Source organism: Balaenoptera borealis (genome assembly GCF_965194805.1).
Source record: "Balaenoptera borealis genome assembly, chromosome: 9".
NCBI classification, from domain to species: Eukaryota; Metazoa; Chordata; class Mammalia; order Artiodactyla; family Balaenopteridae; genus Balaenoptera; species Balaenoptera borealis.
In genome coordinates this window covers 10,365,545-10,383,845 of record NC_138873.1, presented here as the reverse complement: position 1 = coordinate 10,383,845, position 18,301 = coordinate 10,365,545, and the positions used below count along the sequence as shown (strand labels likewise).

The 18,301-nt window shown below is 37.0% G+C and overlaps 1 protein-coding gene across 7 annotated transcripts in view; it reads left to right on the top strand.

The window, feature by feature from the left end:
* ARID1B (AT-rich interaction domain 1B) overlaps positions 1–18,301 on the top strand; it is a 406,097-nt gene that overhangs the window by 146,361 nt on the left and 241,435 nt on the right. For all 7 annotated transcript variants that reach the window (XM_082404508.1, XM_082404506.1, XM_082404503.1 and 4 more), the window contains exon 4: positions 5,492–5,602. In XM_082404508.1, the coding sequence (XP_082260634.1) occupies positions 5,492–5,602 (111 nt within the window). The remainder of the gene's footprint in view (positions 1–5,491; positions 5,603–18,301) is intronic.

Genomic DNA, 18,301 nt, shown 5'->3' with positions numbered 1-18,301 from the left:
TGTGGACCTTAAACGACTATTTGATGATGACGAGTAGTAGGTAGAGTGGCCTTGTATTCAGATTTGTGGGACTTTGAAGTTTTAATACTTTTTAATTCATAATATTATAATTGAATGTTTTGGAAGTATCCCACATACAAAATACTTAAGATTCATAATTTTTGAAAAGGGAATTTAGGAGAATAGGTGGAAGCTAGCATAATACCTTAAAAAGTTAAAATTACATCAAATCCTTATGATAGTGCTTGAAGCTTCCAGTTGTCTGTAGAGTACAGTTAAGGTGGAAATGAAGATTTGTCCGTCACGTTGAGATGCTAGCAGTGTGCTCAGACACTAGCTGTGCAAATATTTTAAGATTTTGTTTCCTCATGGTAAAGAACAAGATGCTAGCTAATAGGGACCATCTCCTGGGGTTATTGGAAAGGTAGAGTGTGCACAGCACCTGTCACGGAGCCCTGCCTGCAGTGTCGGCTGTCCTAGTGAGTACTGTTTCCATTAGGGCGTTCCTGAGGAGGCAGGCGGGTGATTGGTCCATTCTCGAAGTGGATACTTTATAGGTTTATATTGTTTTCTTTTTGGAAAGGGTATTTTAAATTTATGTATCTACAAACTAAAATAGGTCAGTAGCACGGGAAGTTTCTCGGGCAGAGTGATGAGCTCATGTGACCGGCAGCCCTGTGTGGCCAGCAGGCGTTTTCTCTGTGGAGTTGATCGCACTCTCCTCTCCGCTACAGTGTCTTACGTGCCAGGACCCTATCTGTTTCCCGTTAGTATTTGGGGTTGATGATAGGAGTTTCCAAAGCAGGAAGAGAAAAGGAGCGAGAAATTATTCTGACCTAGATATTGTGAGATGTTATGAGGCTACTCAAATCCTCGTCACCCCACTTTAGATTATTGCAGTAGTAATAAGTACCATCATCCTTCTCTTTCTAGTACATCTGTACTTCATGTGATTATTGGAAAAACCTTTCTTAAATAACATGAGAATCATCACATTCTAGATCTGGAAGCCACAGTGGCTCCCTGTTGCCTTTGTTTCACATCTGAAGCTCTCTCTGCAGGACTCTAAAGACAGCCAGTGTTTGCTAGCTTCTTGGCTTATCCTGCCCAGCCTCTTAGTACCACAGCTGTTTGTCTGTCTAAATTGTTTCCTTCTGTTACTATCTACCAGTCCTCCCACCTCTCCCCTGGTCTGAGTTGGCTGCCTTTTGTGCTGTGGTTGGGCAAACCCTGACGCGAAGGTAAACATCTTGAGCCAGGTGATGGAGTGCGAGTGTTAATTGACACTTCTTTGGCTGAGAGCACTTTGCCAGCCTCCATCAAAATTGTAAATGTACCAACCCTTTGGCAGAAGTTCCCCTCGTGGAGAGTTACGCTACAGAAATATTTCAGCTGAAGATGTATGCACAAGGATGTTTATTATAGTGCTGTATGAAGTAGGGAAAGACTGGGAACAACCTAAATGTCCATCAATAGGGGACTCGTTAAATAAGTCCCAGAACTGACTAATACAATACTGCATAGCAAAAAAGAAGAGAATAAGGTAGATGTTTAGGTGCAGATATAGAAGGAGATATATAATGTATTGTTAAGGGACCACAAAATAGACTGTGTACAGCAAATACGCTCCAGTTGTTTTTAAAGGAAAAAGGATTTGAATTCACATTTATACTTGGTTGTGCACTGAATGATTGTGGAAAGATAAATAACCTATTAGCAGTAAGCTTTGTGGAGGGGATCCTGGCAAGTAGGAGACAGTCTTTCTTTTCATTGTTTATCTCTTTGTATCTTTTGAACTCATACCATGGGAATATTTTTCCTTTTCAGATTTTTTATAAGTGTCCTTGACGTTACTTACTTACTTACTTATTTATTTTGGCTGCGTTGGGTCTTTGTTGCTGCGCGTGGGCTTTCTCTAGTTGAGGCGAGCGGGGGCTACTCTTTGTTGCGGTGCGCGGGCTAGTTTTGATCTTATCCTTCCTCACAATAGCACAGTATAACTAGTGTTTCCTTCCTGGTCATCCTTCACACTGTAAGATGTTAAGCACCCAGTGAAGGGACTGGTCTATACAAGGTATTCAATAAATGTTTAGACATTTTTAAAAATAAATTTAGTTATTTATATTTATTTTTGGCTGCGTTGGGTCTTCATTGCTCACGCGGGCTTTCTCTAGTTGCGGCGAGCGGGGACTACTCTTCGTTGCAGTGCGCAGGCTTCTCATTGCGGTGGTTTCTCTTGTTGCGAAGCATGGGCTCTAGGCACGCAGGCTTCAGTAGTTGTGGCACACGGGCTCAGTAGTTGTGGCTCGTGGGCTCAGTAGTTGTGGCTTGCAGGCTCTAGAGCGCAGGCTCAGTAGATGTGGCACGCGGGCTTAGTTGCTCCGCGGCATGTGCGATCTTCCCGGACCAGGGATCAAACCCGTGTGCCCTGCATTGGCAGGCGGATTCTTAACCACTGTGCCACCAGGGAAGTCCCTAGACATTTGTTAAAAGTAACATCTAAGTGAAAACTTCTGAAACAAATGTGTACATGCCCCTATCTCAAGCTCTTTTCACACTTTTTTTGTTTTGTGAGTCAGCCTCCGTTTTACCTTTGATCTATAACATAAAGATGGTTAAAACCAGAATCAGTCAGTGGTGAAAAGCTTGTGAGTGAGATGAAGAAAAATAATACTGATAAAGGACTCTGAAAGGATAAACCACACTTCCCTTGTGTGGCTCCTTTGCGTTGTAGCATTATCACAGTGTCATGCTCTCTTAAATAGTCACAGCTGTGTATTTGTCACAGTGACAATCTGTGCGTGTGAACTAGTGTGCAAGCTAGTGTGCAGTGGTTTAAACTTTTGAATATCAGAGACTGCAGTGATGTGTTAAACATGAAGGCTGTGCTTAGTTGTTGTTTATAAAATATGGTGCTGAACGAATTTCTTATTTTCTAATACAGACATTGCCCTCTTGTTGTCTGTTAAATTACTTATTCCTACTTACTTTTCCTGAGATGAAAATAAGTACCTACCAGAAAATAAACATAGCTCTGAAAGGGAAAAAGCTCAGGTTTGTTATGATATATAACTTTTATATCTTTATTAAAGCTGCCAAATGTAGACTTTATAGTCCCAGTGTAAGTTATATATAGATGATGGTTGTTTTAGGTTAAAACTTGGTACCTTTTCTGGATGTTCTCTCAGTTAAATTAATCCTTATGTTCAAACATAAATTGAAGCAGAACAAGTTCCATTTTCAGTGATTCTCACTAAATTTTGTTTTGGTTTTATTTCCAGCTGTATTTAATAACTGAAAGCCTCTTGTGGTTAAGAATAGTGTTTGAGATTTTGGTGGAATCTAATTATTTAAAAATTTTAAGCCTTAAAAAATGAAATGTAAAGTCATAGTAAAATTTCCTGATGGCTTTCATAGTCTGTTAGTTCAGTGTTGCTTATTTTAGAGGGGACAGTATCCACATTAAAATGTGTATTTACTGTAGTTGTAACGGTCTTTTTCAGCTCGTTTAAAAATCAGTTCATTTAGCTACAAAGAGAAAACCAAAGGAAATTTAACAGGCTTATAAGCATAGGGCATGTGAGCCTCTTCCTGTTTCTTAACAGTTTACTAAAACAAGTGTCTAAGCACCGCCCGTAAACCTCGTGTGCACATGTGTGTGTTTGAGGCACAGGTGGGGATCTGCTCGTTTGTTTGCCCACTGCGAGGCTGTTCTGCTCCTTCGTGGGGGGGGGGGGTTTGTAACAGGGTGAAGGTCCCTGAATGGAGGCCTTGTTCCTGGCTTGATTTTGAAGTCCTCGCTGTTAATCTAAAGGAACCTGCAGGACATGCAGCTGGAAGTCCGTGTGACAAGTGAAAGTCTGGGATCCAGAGCAAGTAGTGTGTGTGTGTGTGTGTGTGTGTGTGTGTGTGTGAGAGAGAGAGAGAGAGAGAGAGGGAGAGAGGGAGAGAGGGAGAGAGGGAGATTTTGCCCGCCCCCCCCAGTCTAATTGTCACCCTCTGCCAGCAGCCAGACTGAGGAGCTACCCTTTTAAATATCCCTGGGCTGCCTGTGCTCGGAGACCTCACCTAAATGTTATCAGATAAAAACCTGGACAGCTGGGTGTAATTCTCTTACTGAAGTATAGTGCTGACTGCGCATTCTGCACTGCTGTTAGAGGTTAGATATCTTGATTGGTTGTTTGGGGGCTTTATGTAAGAGGAAGAAGAGTTGCTTGGGAAATGCTGGACTGTTGGCATGCTGTTTGCTTCGGAGCCTGTTTAAAGGCAGGTCGCACCAACACTTGGCTAGTTAAGTCTAGTTTGTACAGCTTGTGTACTTTCAGTACCAGCTATTGGTCCAAAGTTTCTTGGCTTAAGAAGCGGTGTCATTTTAAGTGTATACTGTATGAGAAAGGGGTGGGGCAGCAGAAGCTTTTTACAGGGTTTCAACTCATTAAGTTTTAAAGTAATATTTTGAGAATTTAACAGGGGAAGTAGAACTTGTATATTATATTTCTTTAATTCTAACATATATTTAAACTGACAGGGAAGAAGGAGAGAATTTTATTTTTAAGTGATATTTTCCATTCTTTTTTTTTTCTTCCCGATCAGAAACTGGTTCTTCAACTTTCAGTGCCAATTAAGACATGCTATAATAAGCATTTTACACTCTGTCCTGCTGTTTGACTTCGGGTGTAAATGGGGGTAGAATGTTTAGTAACTGAGCATACATAGTTAAACAGCTAGAGATCGGACATACAGTAAGTTTGTTGTGGTATTTGGTTTATATTTCAGCATAATATTGAAACCATGCAGAATTCCTCCTGGACAAGTGTTCAACAGGAGGCCAGAAAGGCCATGTTACTGATAAGTTTCTCTACTTCAGTAGGTTTTTTTTAGTGTGTTTTGTTCCCCACTGCTGTTTTATTCTTTATTGTGGTTCTTTGGTAACTGTGCCACGTGAACATGAAATTCTATACGTGAGTGTTTATTGGTTTTGTAGAAACCCCAGGATACTGTCAGCTTAATAACTGTGTTGTTTTGTGGGTTGCTGAGAGGGCATATTAAAAGTCAGTTGATAATAAAGTTTTCATTAATTATTTTAACATTTTCAAGGTAATATTAAAGATGGTTCAACCAAAATCAGAATTAAACAATAACATGAGCTTTTGGTTTGCTCTGGTTTAAGAGAGTTTGGTTATAGCTGGCTTTCTTTCCCTTCTTTTACTTGACTGTCACCTTCCTGCAGAACTCAAATATGGTCTTTAGGTTGTATGGTTGCATAATAAATTTAATTGTTAATTATATGTATTTTTGCTCTTGATGATTCACTACCTTTTTGTATTTTATTTTTGCTTTTGAGAAAGTGTTACAGAAATGATAATTATAACATAGATGTCTGCTTAAATGTAAGATGAGTTGATACTTTGTGATAAGCCTTTGCTTCATCTTGATTACCAAAGAAGCTTATAACTCATTGAAATATTTCTTTATATTTGTGTTTGTTTAGGATATGTCTCAGGAAGGCTATGGAACTAGGTCTCAACCTCCTCTGGCTCCTGGAAAACCTAACCATGAAGACTTGAACTTAATACAACAAGAAAGACCATCAAGTTTACCAGTAAGACTGTTAATGTACTGATTTGGAAATTCAATGAGTTACAGATTTCTAAAAAGAGCGTTTGTTTTTGTTTATTCTACTTTATATTGAGACTTGGGGGAGAAGCTTATGGATTTCAGATATATTTGTGATTTATTAATTTTTATTTTACAGTTTCCTTCTCGAAGGAGCTGTGTAGTCCTGAATAAGTCTATTTCATTTGTAGGTGTCTCCGAGTCCAGTGTTGTAGGTATCTCTAAGTCCAATTGGAAGCGTTTATTTGGCTGATAGGTTTTGTGGCAGAAAGGTGTTTCTGTTGTACAGTTGTGCTTTGCATAGCCTGTTGCTTTCTGGTAGTGATTCAGAACAGAGGTATCTATATAGGAGTTTACATGTAAAGGAAATTCCCATTTGGCAAAGAATGAGATAAAGCATCCAGTGGTAGTTTGAATTTCTTCTGGGACTTCATGTAACGAGAAGTCACCCAAAAGAAAGTATTTTAGTTTAAAATCGGAAAATACAGCTTATAAGTATTTCCATTAGCAAATTATTGGGTATATATTGGCTAGAGTAGTAGCTAAATTATAGGTTACATGTTAATGCCCTTAAATAGTTCATCTGTGCTTAATCTTCTTTTTTTTATCCCCTCATGGGCAACCTCATTTAAATGAGATATTCCTTATAAATTCAAAGAATATATTTGTGCAAACAAATTTTTATATATATTTTCTTGTTAAAATATTTTGATTTGAAGACATTGTTATTGCTTAATCTCTATTAAGAAGTCGTATTTAAGACAGGAACTCAGACTAGCCATGATTTTAATTTGAATCTCAAACATGTTTACATTAAGTAAGATTTATTATGTTACTTCTAAACATCTGAGAACCGGCATTTGTAAAGAATGTTATACATGACATTTGGCACATACCATACCCATTTTTAAGTTATATGTAGCTGTAGAGTAGAAGGTAAGTGATGGCTACAGGATGTGTAATATCTCTGAATCTGATGCACATGTATTTGAAACCCTAATTTTTACAGCTTTTATTTCTATGGTCGGAAGTGGGTAAAATTTACTGTGGTCATTTTTTAGTCACATTGGAATATTTATTATCTAGTTATTTGGTTTTTGAAGGAATGAAAAAGGTAATGGACTCTGTGTTCTAAGCTGTAAGCATTTTTCTTCAGCAGATAATTCACAGCTTGGTGAGCATGGTGTGTGTGTGTGTGTGTGTGTGTGTGTGTGTGCGCGCGCGCACGCGCGCACCTGCATCTGCAAATGCACGTGAATGCTGTTGATAAATGGAACATTTGCTGAACATTTGGAAATTGACTTGTGGTTTTAGGAAATTTAAATTGACTCATGGGAAGGTGGGCAGTGGTTGACAGTGAATTCTACTTTTTTACCACAGGATTTTTAGTGTTTTAGATAAGCCCAACTTTTTAGGTTTGTCATTGGCTGGTGATGTGTACTGTTTCACAGGTTGGAGAATTTGTTATAGATTGATACCGATTTTCTACATAGCTATAAGAATAGTTTGCAGCGTACTGCTTTCTTCATATCCATTTGAACTTCTGTGTCACCTACTAGGCTGTGCTTCTTTTCATTGCTCTGCTTTGGAATCAATGGTTGACGTTCAGCTAACTGTACAGCATAATTGTGGGGGAATGAAGTGTGGTAGTCCCAGAAAACTGAAGAGTTCTGCTTTGGGATGGTGCAAAGTTGATTACTGGAAAAGGAGCTCGGAGTATTTTAGGAAGTGAACCAATATATTCTTCAACAGTTTAAGTCTTTTGGATTGTTCTATTTGTATACATATAATGGCTAACTTTCTTCTTTAATGTTTATCTTACTTCCTTCCCTAGGGGATTTAAGGTTGCTCATAATACAAATTTTCTTACGAAGCTATTAAAAAAAGAAACGCCCTAATTGGTGGTTTCTTTTTGTTTTTGTAACTCACAGATAAATAGCATGCTGATTTTAATTTGAATTTCAAACATGTTTACATTAAGTAAGATTTATTATGTTACTTCTAAACATTTGAGAACCGGCATTTGTAAAGAATGTTATACATGACATTTGGCGCATACCATACCCATATACTCAATAACATTTCAATAATCTTTTTTTAGAGAGGAAGGTTTCCAGGTTTTATATTGAGTACGTAGAAGCATCAGTTACTGAATAAAGGACAAATTGTAGATTGGTTGGTTGTACCTACCTAAACCTCCTGCCCCCAATCTGTTAAGATGAAAATTGGCTTTGTTTAAATAAATTTTAGTGCTCCACTTTTCTTTCAACAGGTTTTGTTTGTGTAGAAAGTTTTTCTGTATAGAGTTTACAAATATATTTTTATTTATATAGACACTGCATCAATATGTTATATAAAACAAAGGTAATTACAGTTTTGGGGAGAGATTTGTTGGTATTCTGTATGGCTCTAATATGTATTTTTACTCTAACTTGGATAAATTGATTCTATAAGTACCATGAAACTGTATTTGTTATCACATCTGAATTTATTAGGTCTTTCGTAGATTTCTGCTGTGTTTTTTCCTTTTCAAGTGTTAGTGATACAAATTTTGTCCTTTTTACTTAAGGTTAAAGGCAATCCATCATATTTGTAATCTCTTGTTTTGTAATTTTGAACCAAGGAAATTGTGGGTCTTATCTGTACGTTTAAAAATATATGGTAAAAATGATTCTAATGTATAATCAAGTCTTTATCCATTATGTATGTGACTGTAAGAAGGAAACTTCCTAAGTGGTTGTTTCTTAATTTTTTGCTTAAGTTGAGTTAGATTGATAGAGTTTGTAATGTTTTTCTGCATGTGGGGGATTTTCTGTAGTGTATTTTTGTTATACAGTTGACTTTCCATTACAAGAAATCAAGGCATTTTCTTATGCTAGATCTAGAATTTGATTCTCTCAGCAAGTTGTCCTCTCACCATTGTTTAAATTGATATTTGTCTATATTTGCATTTCATTAAGTTCTTGGTGATCTTCAGTAGCTAATGCAGTTGTGTTTTCCATCTGACCGAGCTCTTCAGGTCATCCACATAAAGCCAATGACTGATAACCTAATATTTGTCGTCTTGTTGTCTTGGTGCCATGACCAGTAATATTTACTTTTCATTTAATGCACTCAGACCTAAGCTCAGAACAAATCTTCCTTAATAATGTCTACTGCTTTCTATACCTCTTAATCATATAGCCTTCTCCCTGTTGAGGTTCATTAGCTTACATATCCTTGGTGTTACCATTACTAACAAATCTTAGCATATAGCATGTGATATAAAAATTAGCTTGAAGAACTGACTCTGTCTCCTTGGAATATTATCACTTAAAATTTGAGCACATTCTATAGTTTTTTTCTATCTCTAATATTGATATGAAGTGAAGCCATCATTAAGTAAAATATACAGTGGAAGGTCTAAACAAATGCTATAGCTTATCAACTCCTTTATTTTATAAACATTGAGTATATCTCAGTTTACACTCTAACCCCCCAAATATGATTTAATACATTTTTTGTTGAGTCTTTTTTAACTTTTTCATCTCTTATGGCATTTACTAGTCATCCTTTTATTGCAGTTACTTTTATAGTTGTCTTGCCTCTCCCTCTCACCCTCAACAGACTAGGATCTTTTCACAGTATTTATTATGTTTTATTCAGTAAGTATTTTCCTAATAGAATTTATGTAAGAATTTTTAAGTACATTCTTCCCCTAATTGCAGAATTTTCTTTTAATTGCTTACAGGATCTTTTCCAAGGTATTGAATGGACATCAGGAGAGCCTATGTTCTCCATATGCTACTGATACTAAAGGATTATATGAATGTGGTATCTGTATTGGCAGGGTGGTTTTATTCTTAAAACTATTTTCTTTTATTATAAAGTGACATTTGAGTTTTACTTTGGTAACCTTAAGCTTCAAGAGAAGAAAAAGTGGGCACTTTTGTATAATCAATCTAAAAGTAGTGTGAAACATTCTTTTCTTAGTAATGTATATTTTTTAAGAAAAATATTTATTTAGGCTGCGCTGGGTCTTAGTTGTGGCACGCAGGATCTTCACTGTGGCATGCGGGATCTTTTAGTTGCGGCATGCGTGCTCACAGTTGTGGCACGCGTGCGGGATCTAGTTTCGCAACCAGGGGTCGAACCTGGGCCCCCTGTATTGGGAGCACAGAGTCTTATGCGCTGGACCACCATAATGTATATTTTTAATTGTAAAAGTAAATACATTGACAAACAGTAATCATGATTTCAGTGAATACAGTAAATACATGTTTATACATATTATAAACATGTATAAAAAAGTAAACAAAAAAAGGTTTTGAATTTTTATTTTCCTTGTTCTAAGCAAATAGTGCTTTCTCCTCCAGGGATCTGAAGAGTTGCTGATACTCCTCAGTTTAGAAATAACTTATTTGTTTTTTTCTTCAGAGAGACCTGCCACGGGTTCGTATTTCAGATAGCAGGTCCATTATTCTGTTTACCTAAGATACAGAGTATGATCAGTCATATTCTAAAGGCCTTTGCGAAGGCCCATCAGGTCATTAAAAACCTCTTTCTGACCCTTTCTTTCTTAAATAGGAAACATTTAAAGAGGTTGACATGAAAAGGGTTTGATCTGTCCGAGTTTAGTAAAAACCCTAAATGTCCTGTGGAATAGTGTTTATGGCACTTTTGTTGAGTTTGCAATTAGAAGGAAGTATTGAGGTTTAGATAAAACGTATTCTTTTTCCCCTTTGTGAAAGGAAGGAGGTAGTATATGCTGGTTGTTCTTTGAAATAGAGGGTGTTAAACAGGATATTGGAAGCCTGAAAGAGAATGGTTGAGAAACTGTTATTACCAAGAATATTCTTTGGGGGTTAGGTATTAGCAACAGAGCATGCAATGATTTCCCTTTACTGAAAAAGAATACTTCTGTGTGTGTGTTTGTTTTATTAATCTTTAATGACACATGTTGGGTTAGGGGTAAATGGTCATGTACTTTGGAAGCATGTATGAAAAATGATATGTTAATAGGGACATTTTAAGTGTGTGGATTTGATAATATAGTTCCTCTGAACAGTTAGAAACTATTGGAAAAGCTAGGTGGAGCAGTTTTTAACTGGGTTTTGCATTTACCAAGTTCTCAAGCCATCTAAGAATACAAATTGTTAAGATGATCTTAACCTGTTAGTTGTCAGGTTTTTGCAAAAGTTAAAATCTACCAGGTAAGAATTAGATGTTTGGCTGCTGAATGAACTTTTTCCAAACTTTTTTTTATTTGTATCTTGAGCTTGAATTAAGTGGTTGTCATTAAAAGGTTAAGAGTGTAACTGTCTTCTGTTGATCGTTCTCAAATCATCCTGAACATTTAAAAAATTCTAAGTTAATAAAAGAGAAATTTAATCTGTTGTCCCCTTCTCTCAGTGTTCAAGCGGTGATAATCCCCGTGTGCAGCTGAAGACATCAGCTGTCTGTTATCAGTGTTTCCTAAATGTTATTAGGGTATGTTGAGTCTTGAAGTCATGGAAGTCTTAAAAAGTGGGCACCTGGTGAATGGAGCAGGAGGTTCTCTGAAGGATGTGCCTTGTCAGCGAGAGCGTCTGCAGACACAGTTAACCATTTGCATAATTTTGAAACTGAAGGTACAGACACACTTTGATATCTTGGAGAAGTGTTAAATGGAGCGTACAACATTCCGTTTCTTACCTAGGATTTACCGTAATTTGCAAATGTAATTTTAGTCTCTGGTCTATTCTATATGGAGACGACAGTTCTTTTTGGATTCAGTTTGAGAGAAATAGGAAAAGACCTTACTTGAAAGTCCTAATTTAGGAAAAGTGATAGTGACTCTGACAGATGTTTATTTTCCAACATGGATTATTTCTTTAAGATGTGATAGTCTGTAATTTTATCCCCCAGAGTATTTTTGTGATATTTTGAAAATAGAGGAAATACTTGAACCTTGAGCAAGGTAAGAAGTCGTAGGAAGTGGGAAGGTATGTTTCTCTCTCTTTCAAAACAATCTTCCACTTAAATATTTGTTCTGTAAATGAATGGTCAATAAAACCTTACCAGTTTGGATTTCCTCCAGGTTACAGCAGGCTAAATATATGGAAAGCTTGAATAAATTAATATTTAAAAAGAACTATAGTTTGTTTTTAAATAACTCGAATGTTTGTGTGCAAAGTGTTTCTAAATTGAGATCTTTCAGTCCTTTTGAAATAAATGGATAATTCTAAATTCATTATAGCTGAGATATTTGCTTAGTGGTGATGCATTATTTTCAAAAATTCATTTAATTTTTAAAAACACATTTTAACTAAGCATACCTCCTGCAGACCTTTTTACATAATATTCTGAAGCTTTCCATTTAAAATATGGGGGAAATGAATTTTAACCCATTTTATGGGACTGTCAATTCCAAAAAAAAATAATGAAGGAGTACTATAAAAAATAGACACTAGATAAAATTGGAGATGAAGAGAGGCTGAAACATAACTGATTTTCAGGATATTGGTTTTGATAATAGAAGGATAACTATGATCTATAGTTGATCAATGAGGCTCATTAAGTAAGCGATGACAAATGCAGATATTCCTGGCTAATAGGAAAGTCAGCATACAAATTTTGCTGTAACAAACGGGAGACTGGAAGGTTTTGACCAGCCTTTCGGCTCTTCAGATGACCTATGTGAGGCCACGGAGCCTCCTCTGTGGCCTCCCAGGCTGGGGTGCACGTAACTCTCAGGTCTGAATGCAAATAGCCGCAGAACCATGCCTGGACACAAGCCTCTTTTACCAGAGGGGCCGTCTCTGAGCACAACGGGGTGCGCAGCAGTGCTGGGCTTTAGTACAAACCACAAAGAGCAGTGTGTGTGAGGGATTCTCACACGTGGGCATGGGGGCTCCAGTAGGACAGTTATCAGCGGCATAGCTCCTTCGAGTTTTAGTTTTAATTTTTTATGCTAGAACGAAAAAACGAGTGATGTTCAAGAGGTGCCTTTTCATATTCTAACCTGCCGTTTCTATTTCCACAAATGGCAGTTCTTGGCATGTTGAGCCAGAAAGCCTTCTCCTTTTCTTCCTAGTGCTTGTCCTATTCACTGGTATCTAGAAGGGGTAGCGAGCTTCCTCCCGATTATACAGGCATGGCCATTGTAAGACGTTGAGTTGAATGCATTTTACTTTACATTAGCCAAGTTAGCTGGGAAGTAAATTTTAGTTTGCAGATTTCCACTTTGTATGTAACTGAAGGCACACATCTGTAGTATGTTGCAAGAGATATATAACCAACAGGAGCTCATAGTAGCATTTGTGGACTGGTTAATCGCTTTTATTTTTCTTTTGAACTGGAAGGAACTATTCTGAATATTAACTGTCAGTTTAGGAGAGGAAATAAATACGTGTAGAGAAGGTTCTTAACCTGAGAGCAAAAATTTCTATTTTTCCTTCACAATGTAAAATTTTAGAGGTGTCTCTCTCTTTCTCATCTTTTTTCTTTGCCTTTGCTAAATTGTAAAATAACTGAATGGTCTTGTTTTCCTTTGTTTGGGTCAAGAAATTTTAGCTGAAAATTGTTACTGTGTGAAAGAAGATTATTGACTCAACAAGCCTTCAATTTTCCGTGAATAACACTCCCACCCCCTAGCTTCAGGAACATGCCGTGCATGCATTCTATTTTAAAATACAGACTGTAATTTAAAACAGGCAGTTTGATGCCCCACTGAACTTTGTTTAAGCCTGGAATAAAAGAGGGGAAAAAAGCTTTAAGCCACAAAAAAGTGACTAAGCTTTCTCAACCACTTTTCTTCATAATGCATTCTATTAAAAAAAAAAAGTTTCCAGGTACTATTGTTGTCTCTTCCCATACGACCTGCATTTTATCCAATGTTAGATTGTGGTGTGTGCGTTTTTTCCCTTTATTTCATTACCGGGCTGTCATTGACTTTTTAAAGCGTTCAGAGTGGTGTTCGTTTGCAGTGGGACCTGCGTGCTGTGTGCCTCTGTGCATGTTGTCCACATTCAGCGTGTGTGAGAACATTAATTCTAAAATTAAACCCATAGTTTTTAGTATTCACTTATTGATAGCTAATTTTCTAGAGTTCTCTTGTTTTAAATAGTACCTGATTATTAGACTGGACTTATATAAATAGTTAACTATAACATTTTTTACTATCAGATCATTATAAAAATGATTCATTAGAAGCATTTTATATCACTTGCCTTTTTCTCCCCCTTCTCACAGAAATGAAAGTGAACAGCTTATAATGACTTGTATGGAAGGAATGATGACTTTGTTTTGATAAAATGATATATATTGACCTGGAGACCTGTTGTAATGATGATGGTGTATGGCAGGCAGGACTAAGTCTCAGCCAAGGTTCTGGTCTTGAGCAATTCATGTCACTTCTCAGGACGTGTGTGTCCTTGTCTGAAAAATGAATGTTAGAGCATGTTCCGACTCCTAGATGTTACGTTAAAGGCTTTCTTTGTTAGTATATAAGAAAAGCACTGATAAAATGAACTCTTTGCTTTCAGGAAGAAGTTGAATGAGAGAAGTGCAGCCATCTTGAAATCTTCAGTAACGGCTTGTGTATGCCCTTGGTGGCCCCTCTCCCATATTCTTAGGAGCCATTTGCTTTTGAACATATTTAAGGATTTGGGGTTGCCTAATTGAGTGCCTAGCCTTATTCTTTAGGTCATGCGGGAGCCGTGGGCCTTCTTGTGGACTCCGTCTCTAACATCTCAGGGATTGCAGAGGTTCCCCTCTCTCCCCATGTGATCAGTTTGGGAGTCTGATGTATATGAGTCAGGGAAGTCTGGGGAGAAGAAAAGTCCATGTGAGAAGTTGAAAAGGACATATTCCAGGTATTTTTATGACCTCCTGCTAAAGTGGGGGGTAGAAAAGACAAACAAATAAGGGAGCTGCAGGACAGTGAGATCTTGTCTTTGTAATGCACAGTCTAATGCCTTTTCCTACTGGACCAGTGGGAACCCAGCAGGGACAGTTTTCTGAACCAAGATGATCAGGTGTGAGTGGATTTTAATTTCATGCTGGTGGAAGGAAGGCCCTGATGGTCTATACCTGAGGTCTCTATTTACTTCTGACACTCCAGGTTTACATTTGTATATTGTAAAGTAATTGAGTAATAACTCTTTGCTTTTTAAACTGAAATTTACCGCCAGTGGAAATATTAGCAACCCAGGGACATAAAAACCACCATTTCTTTTTAATGAACCCAAACCAGTTTTAATGCCCCCTGCATTTCTGCAGTTTGTTTCTGTGTACCTTTTGTTTTAAGTCTTTGGAGCTCACTGTCTTGATTTGGGTAGAATGCTATGTGACAAGTCTTCGTTTTACTTGTTATTTTACTTCTCTCACTATCAAAGCACAAAATGGTGTTCATTGAGGTGGTGGCATAGACTATACCTGATCCACAGGTAAATGTCTTCTCTCAAAGTAGGCCAGAATGAGTGAACCTGGAGGCCACTGAGTGACAGGACAGTACAGCAGTATCCTGCCCCCATCTGAAACCTGCCCTGATACCGATACTCTTTCTTCTTTTCCAGAGTTTTCTAATGTAAGTAGGGATCTTCATTAGTCTTTATTTTTCCCATGGGTTTGGGTGGTTGAGTGCAGTGAGTCACTTAGTACCTTCTGACACTAAAAATATGTGGTTGGTCTTTTGTAAGTATCTGTATCTGGAGAAAATTTGGCTTCAAAATAATAATATATTTATTATATATATAATAATTTATTTGGTACCATTATAAAATGTCTTGTTTTATATAAATAAAATTTTCAGTTAATTGATACTAGAAACTGCTAGTAAAAGAGGAATATATATGCCCAGAGTACGATTTTTAGTGAATATCCTAGGTAAAGTACATGAACTTTAAAGACAGGACTTCCTGACATCTGTTTTGCCTGCTCAAAGCCACATCCCACCCCATTCTTCTATTTTTGAACGTCTGGGACTTTTAGGTTACCAAGACAAGTGAATTGTACCATGCCTTTTAGTTCTGAAAAGCTTTCATTTTTCAAAATGCCTTTATTACTGCTGGAGACAGGGAGACAAGTTTAGAGCTATTGTATTATCTCAATAATGAGGTTGAGTCAGATTATTAAAAAGTGATAGCAGTGAGAACACAGAAGGAGGAAGTTGTGGAAATAAAGGGAGGGATGAATGGTAGACGCTTTTAAGTTTTTAAACTAAATGACCAGGAGGTATGGTGGTGTTGGTGACAAACACAGGGATATGGTGGTGGGGAGTTGGTTTGGGGAGAAAAGAATACCCAGAGATTTTATGAGATTAAAAGGCAAGTCCTGAATAACTGTGCTGGAATTCTAAAACTCCTAAAAGGAAGCAATTCATCTTTGCTACCAAAGCCTCATTTTTTGTATAGTTCTTTACATGAGTTAAAATATTGTCATAAATAGGAATTGATGTTAAAAGAATGATTGCATTGGCTATAACTTTACATTTCATTTAAATTCTTGGAGATGATTTGAAGAATATCATAGCAGAGTTTGTATAAACAACTCAGCAGATCATTCCCGAGAGTTTCTAACTCTAATTGGAATAAGACAAGAGTACAGTCTCAAGAAATAGAAGAAATTTTATTATTATTTTTTTTCAATTGGCATTCGTGGCTGGTCTCATTTTCTTTGCTTTTAAGGTAGTGCAGTAAGTTTATATCCTAAAATGTTCCTTTCCTTGGGTAGGGACGGGTTACTCTATATTGTGTTGTTTGGTTTACTTTTGAATGATTTAGACTTTGTTCTTGTTGTACCAATTCGTTTTGGAGGAACATTCCATAGTTATCTCATAATTTCTTCTTTTCTGAAACTTATTTTGAGTATATGGGTTTGTGAGCCTAGTATACAAATTTATGTCTTGTGGGGGGGGCGGTTTTTTTTTTTTTTCCTTCTTTTAGGGTGACTGTGGGAGGGGGAAGGGAACCTAGTTTTAACATGCTGTTTTTGAAAGATGTTCTCTTTTGTTTTAGAAATGGTTTACCCCTTTGAGCACCATGAATTTCTGTGATACATTTGAATCCCAGCAGAGGAAATGGGACCTCAGGGAGATTACCGTGCACTCTGAAGGGATACTCTTGTTTGTTTGTTTGTTTGTTTTTAAATCAAGCCCCTCCCCACTTTTTTCTTCCATTTTTAAAGTGCAGTCATTTCACTTCCTACATGCAGAGCAAAAGTTTAATATAAATGAGTTCTTAAAATGTGTGTATTTTTACGTATTTAATTTGATTCAGATTTTTAAAAATTCTGTTTCCCAGATGTGAAAATAGAGACTCAAAAATGTCAGGAAACTTGCCTCAAAGTTCAATAGCAGTGGAGTTACAGTCAGTCTGTAGCTCATTCCATTATAGCAGCTGCCTGCATAGACCTGTTCCTGCATACACCTCAGTGTCCTTGTAAACTTTGGTTGTTAAACCTAAAGTCCTTCTTTTTTTAAAAAATAAAACTGTTCTACCAATTTTCATTAAAATCATGAGTGGCCTTGAATAAATACGAATGTGTTCAAATTTCCCCAAGTGTTCTTACTTTTCATAGTTACTACATTTAGGCTTTTCTGAGCTAGCATGCCTAAATGTTGATATCCTCTATAAAGGCACAAGATTTCACTTTATACAGAAAATTTCAATTACATTTAACAATCATTTATTGATTGCCTCCTTTGTTTAAAATTTTATATTAGCTGTAATAAAATAAAAATAAAATTTTAATTATTTCACTAGCTTATTAGTGTTTGTTCTTTCCTATAACAATTCAGCAATAAGAGTTCAACAAGAAAACACATCTGTGTTCAGGATGCCTGTTATTTAAAATACTTTAACATATTATCTCATTTTACCTTCAGAGAACCATCTATAGAATCTGCAGAATTCATACTTTCAGCATGTGTCATTTCAAGGAAATGATTTGTCATTTTCTGGAAGTCTTAAATATTTGAAAGTATAAGAGCAGTGATGGCTATATCAAAATTATATTCACCTTTTATACAAGACATTCAAGTGGCTTTTAATCACATATTGTCAGTGCTAGTGGTTTTAGAAGAAGGGGAACACTGTTTGCCAGCACTTTTGTGATCACTTGGCTTGAGAGAGTAACGATCATGCTGGATTTCTTGAGTGCCTTCATGAGGAATTTTATTATTTTTACTACTTTTTTCCTGACTTAATTTGCACTTTCTATTTTTATAGGGATGAAGACAAAATAATAAAGTTCTAGTCATCTTTGACTAGACTTTGGCCCTGTTTTGAGATATCAGATTTTGAAAAGTGTACCTAATTATGCATGTTATGGTTGACACAGCACGTTCACACTTGCCATCAATTCAGTGTGACTGCCTGGTACTTCCCTTGACCCCTTTGCATCACCAGAGATATAACACATATAAAACCTCTTGTATAGTACTTGCGACCTGTGTAGGTGCTCAATAAATGTCAATTTCTTAGCCTTTGTTTGCCCTCCTTCTGCTTTGAAATCGCATTTAGCTGCCGAGGCCTGTTAAGGTTGCTGGTCCACCAAACTTCCCTGAGTTTCAGCATCCTTTCCTATGGGTGTGGGGAACCGGAACAGGGACATTGGAGAGGCACAGAGGTTGTGGCAGCAGATGCTCGGCTAAAACTTTATCTCATCGACTCCTCTCCTGTCACTCCATTGTTGAACCCCAGTACTACTGGCCTCTTTGGACAGA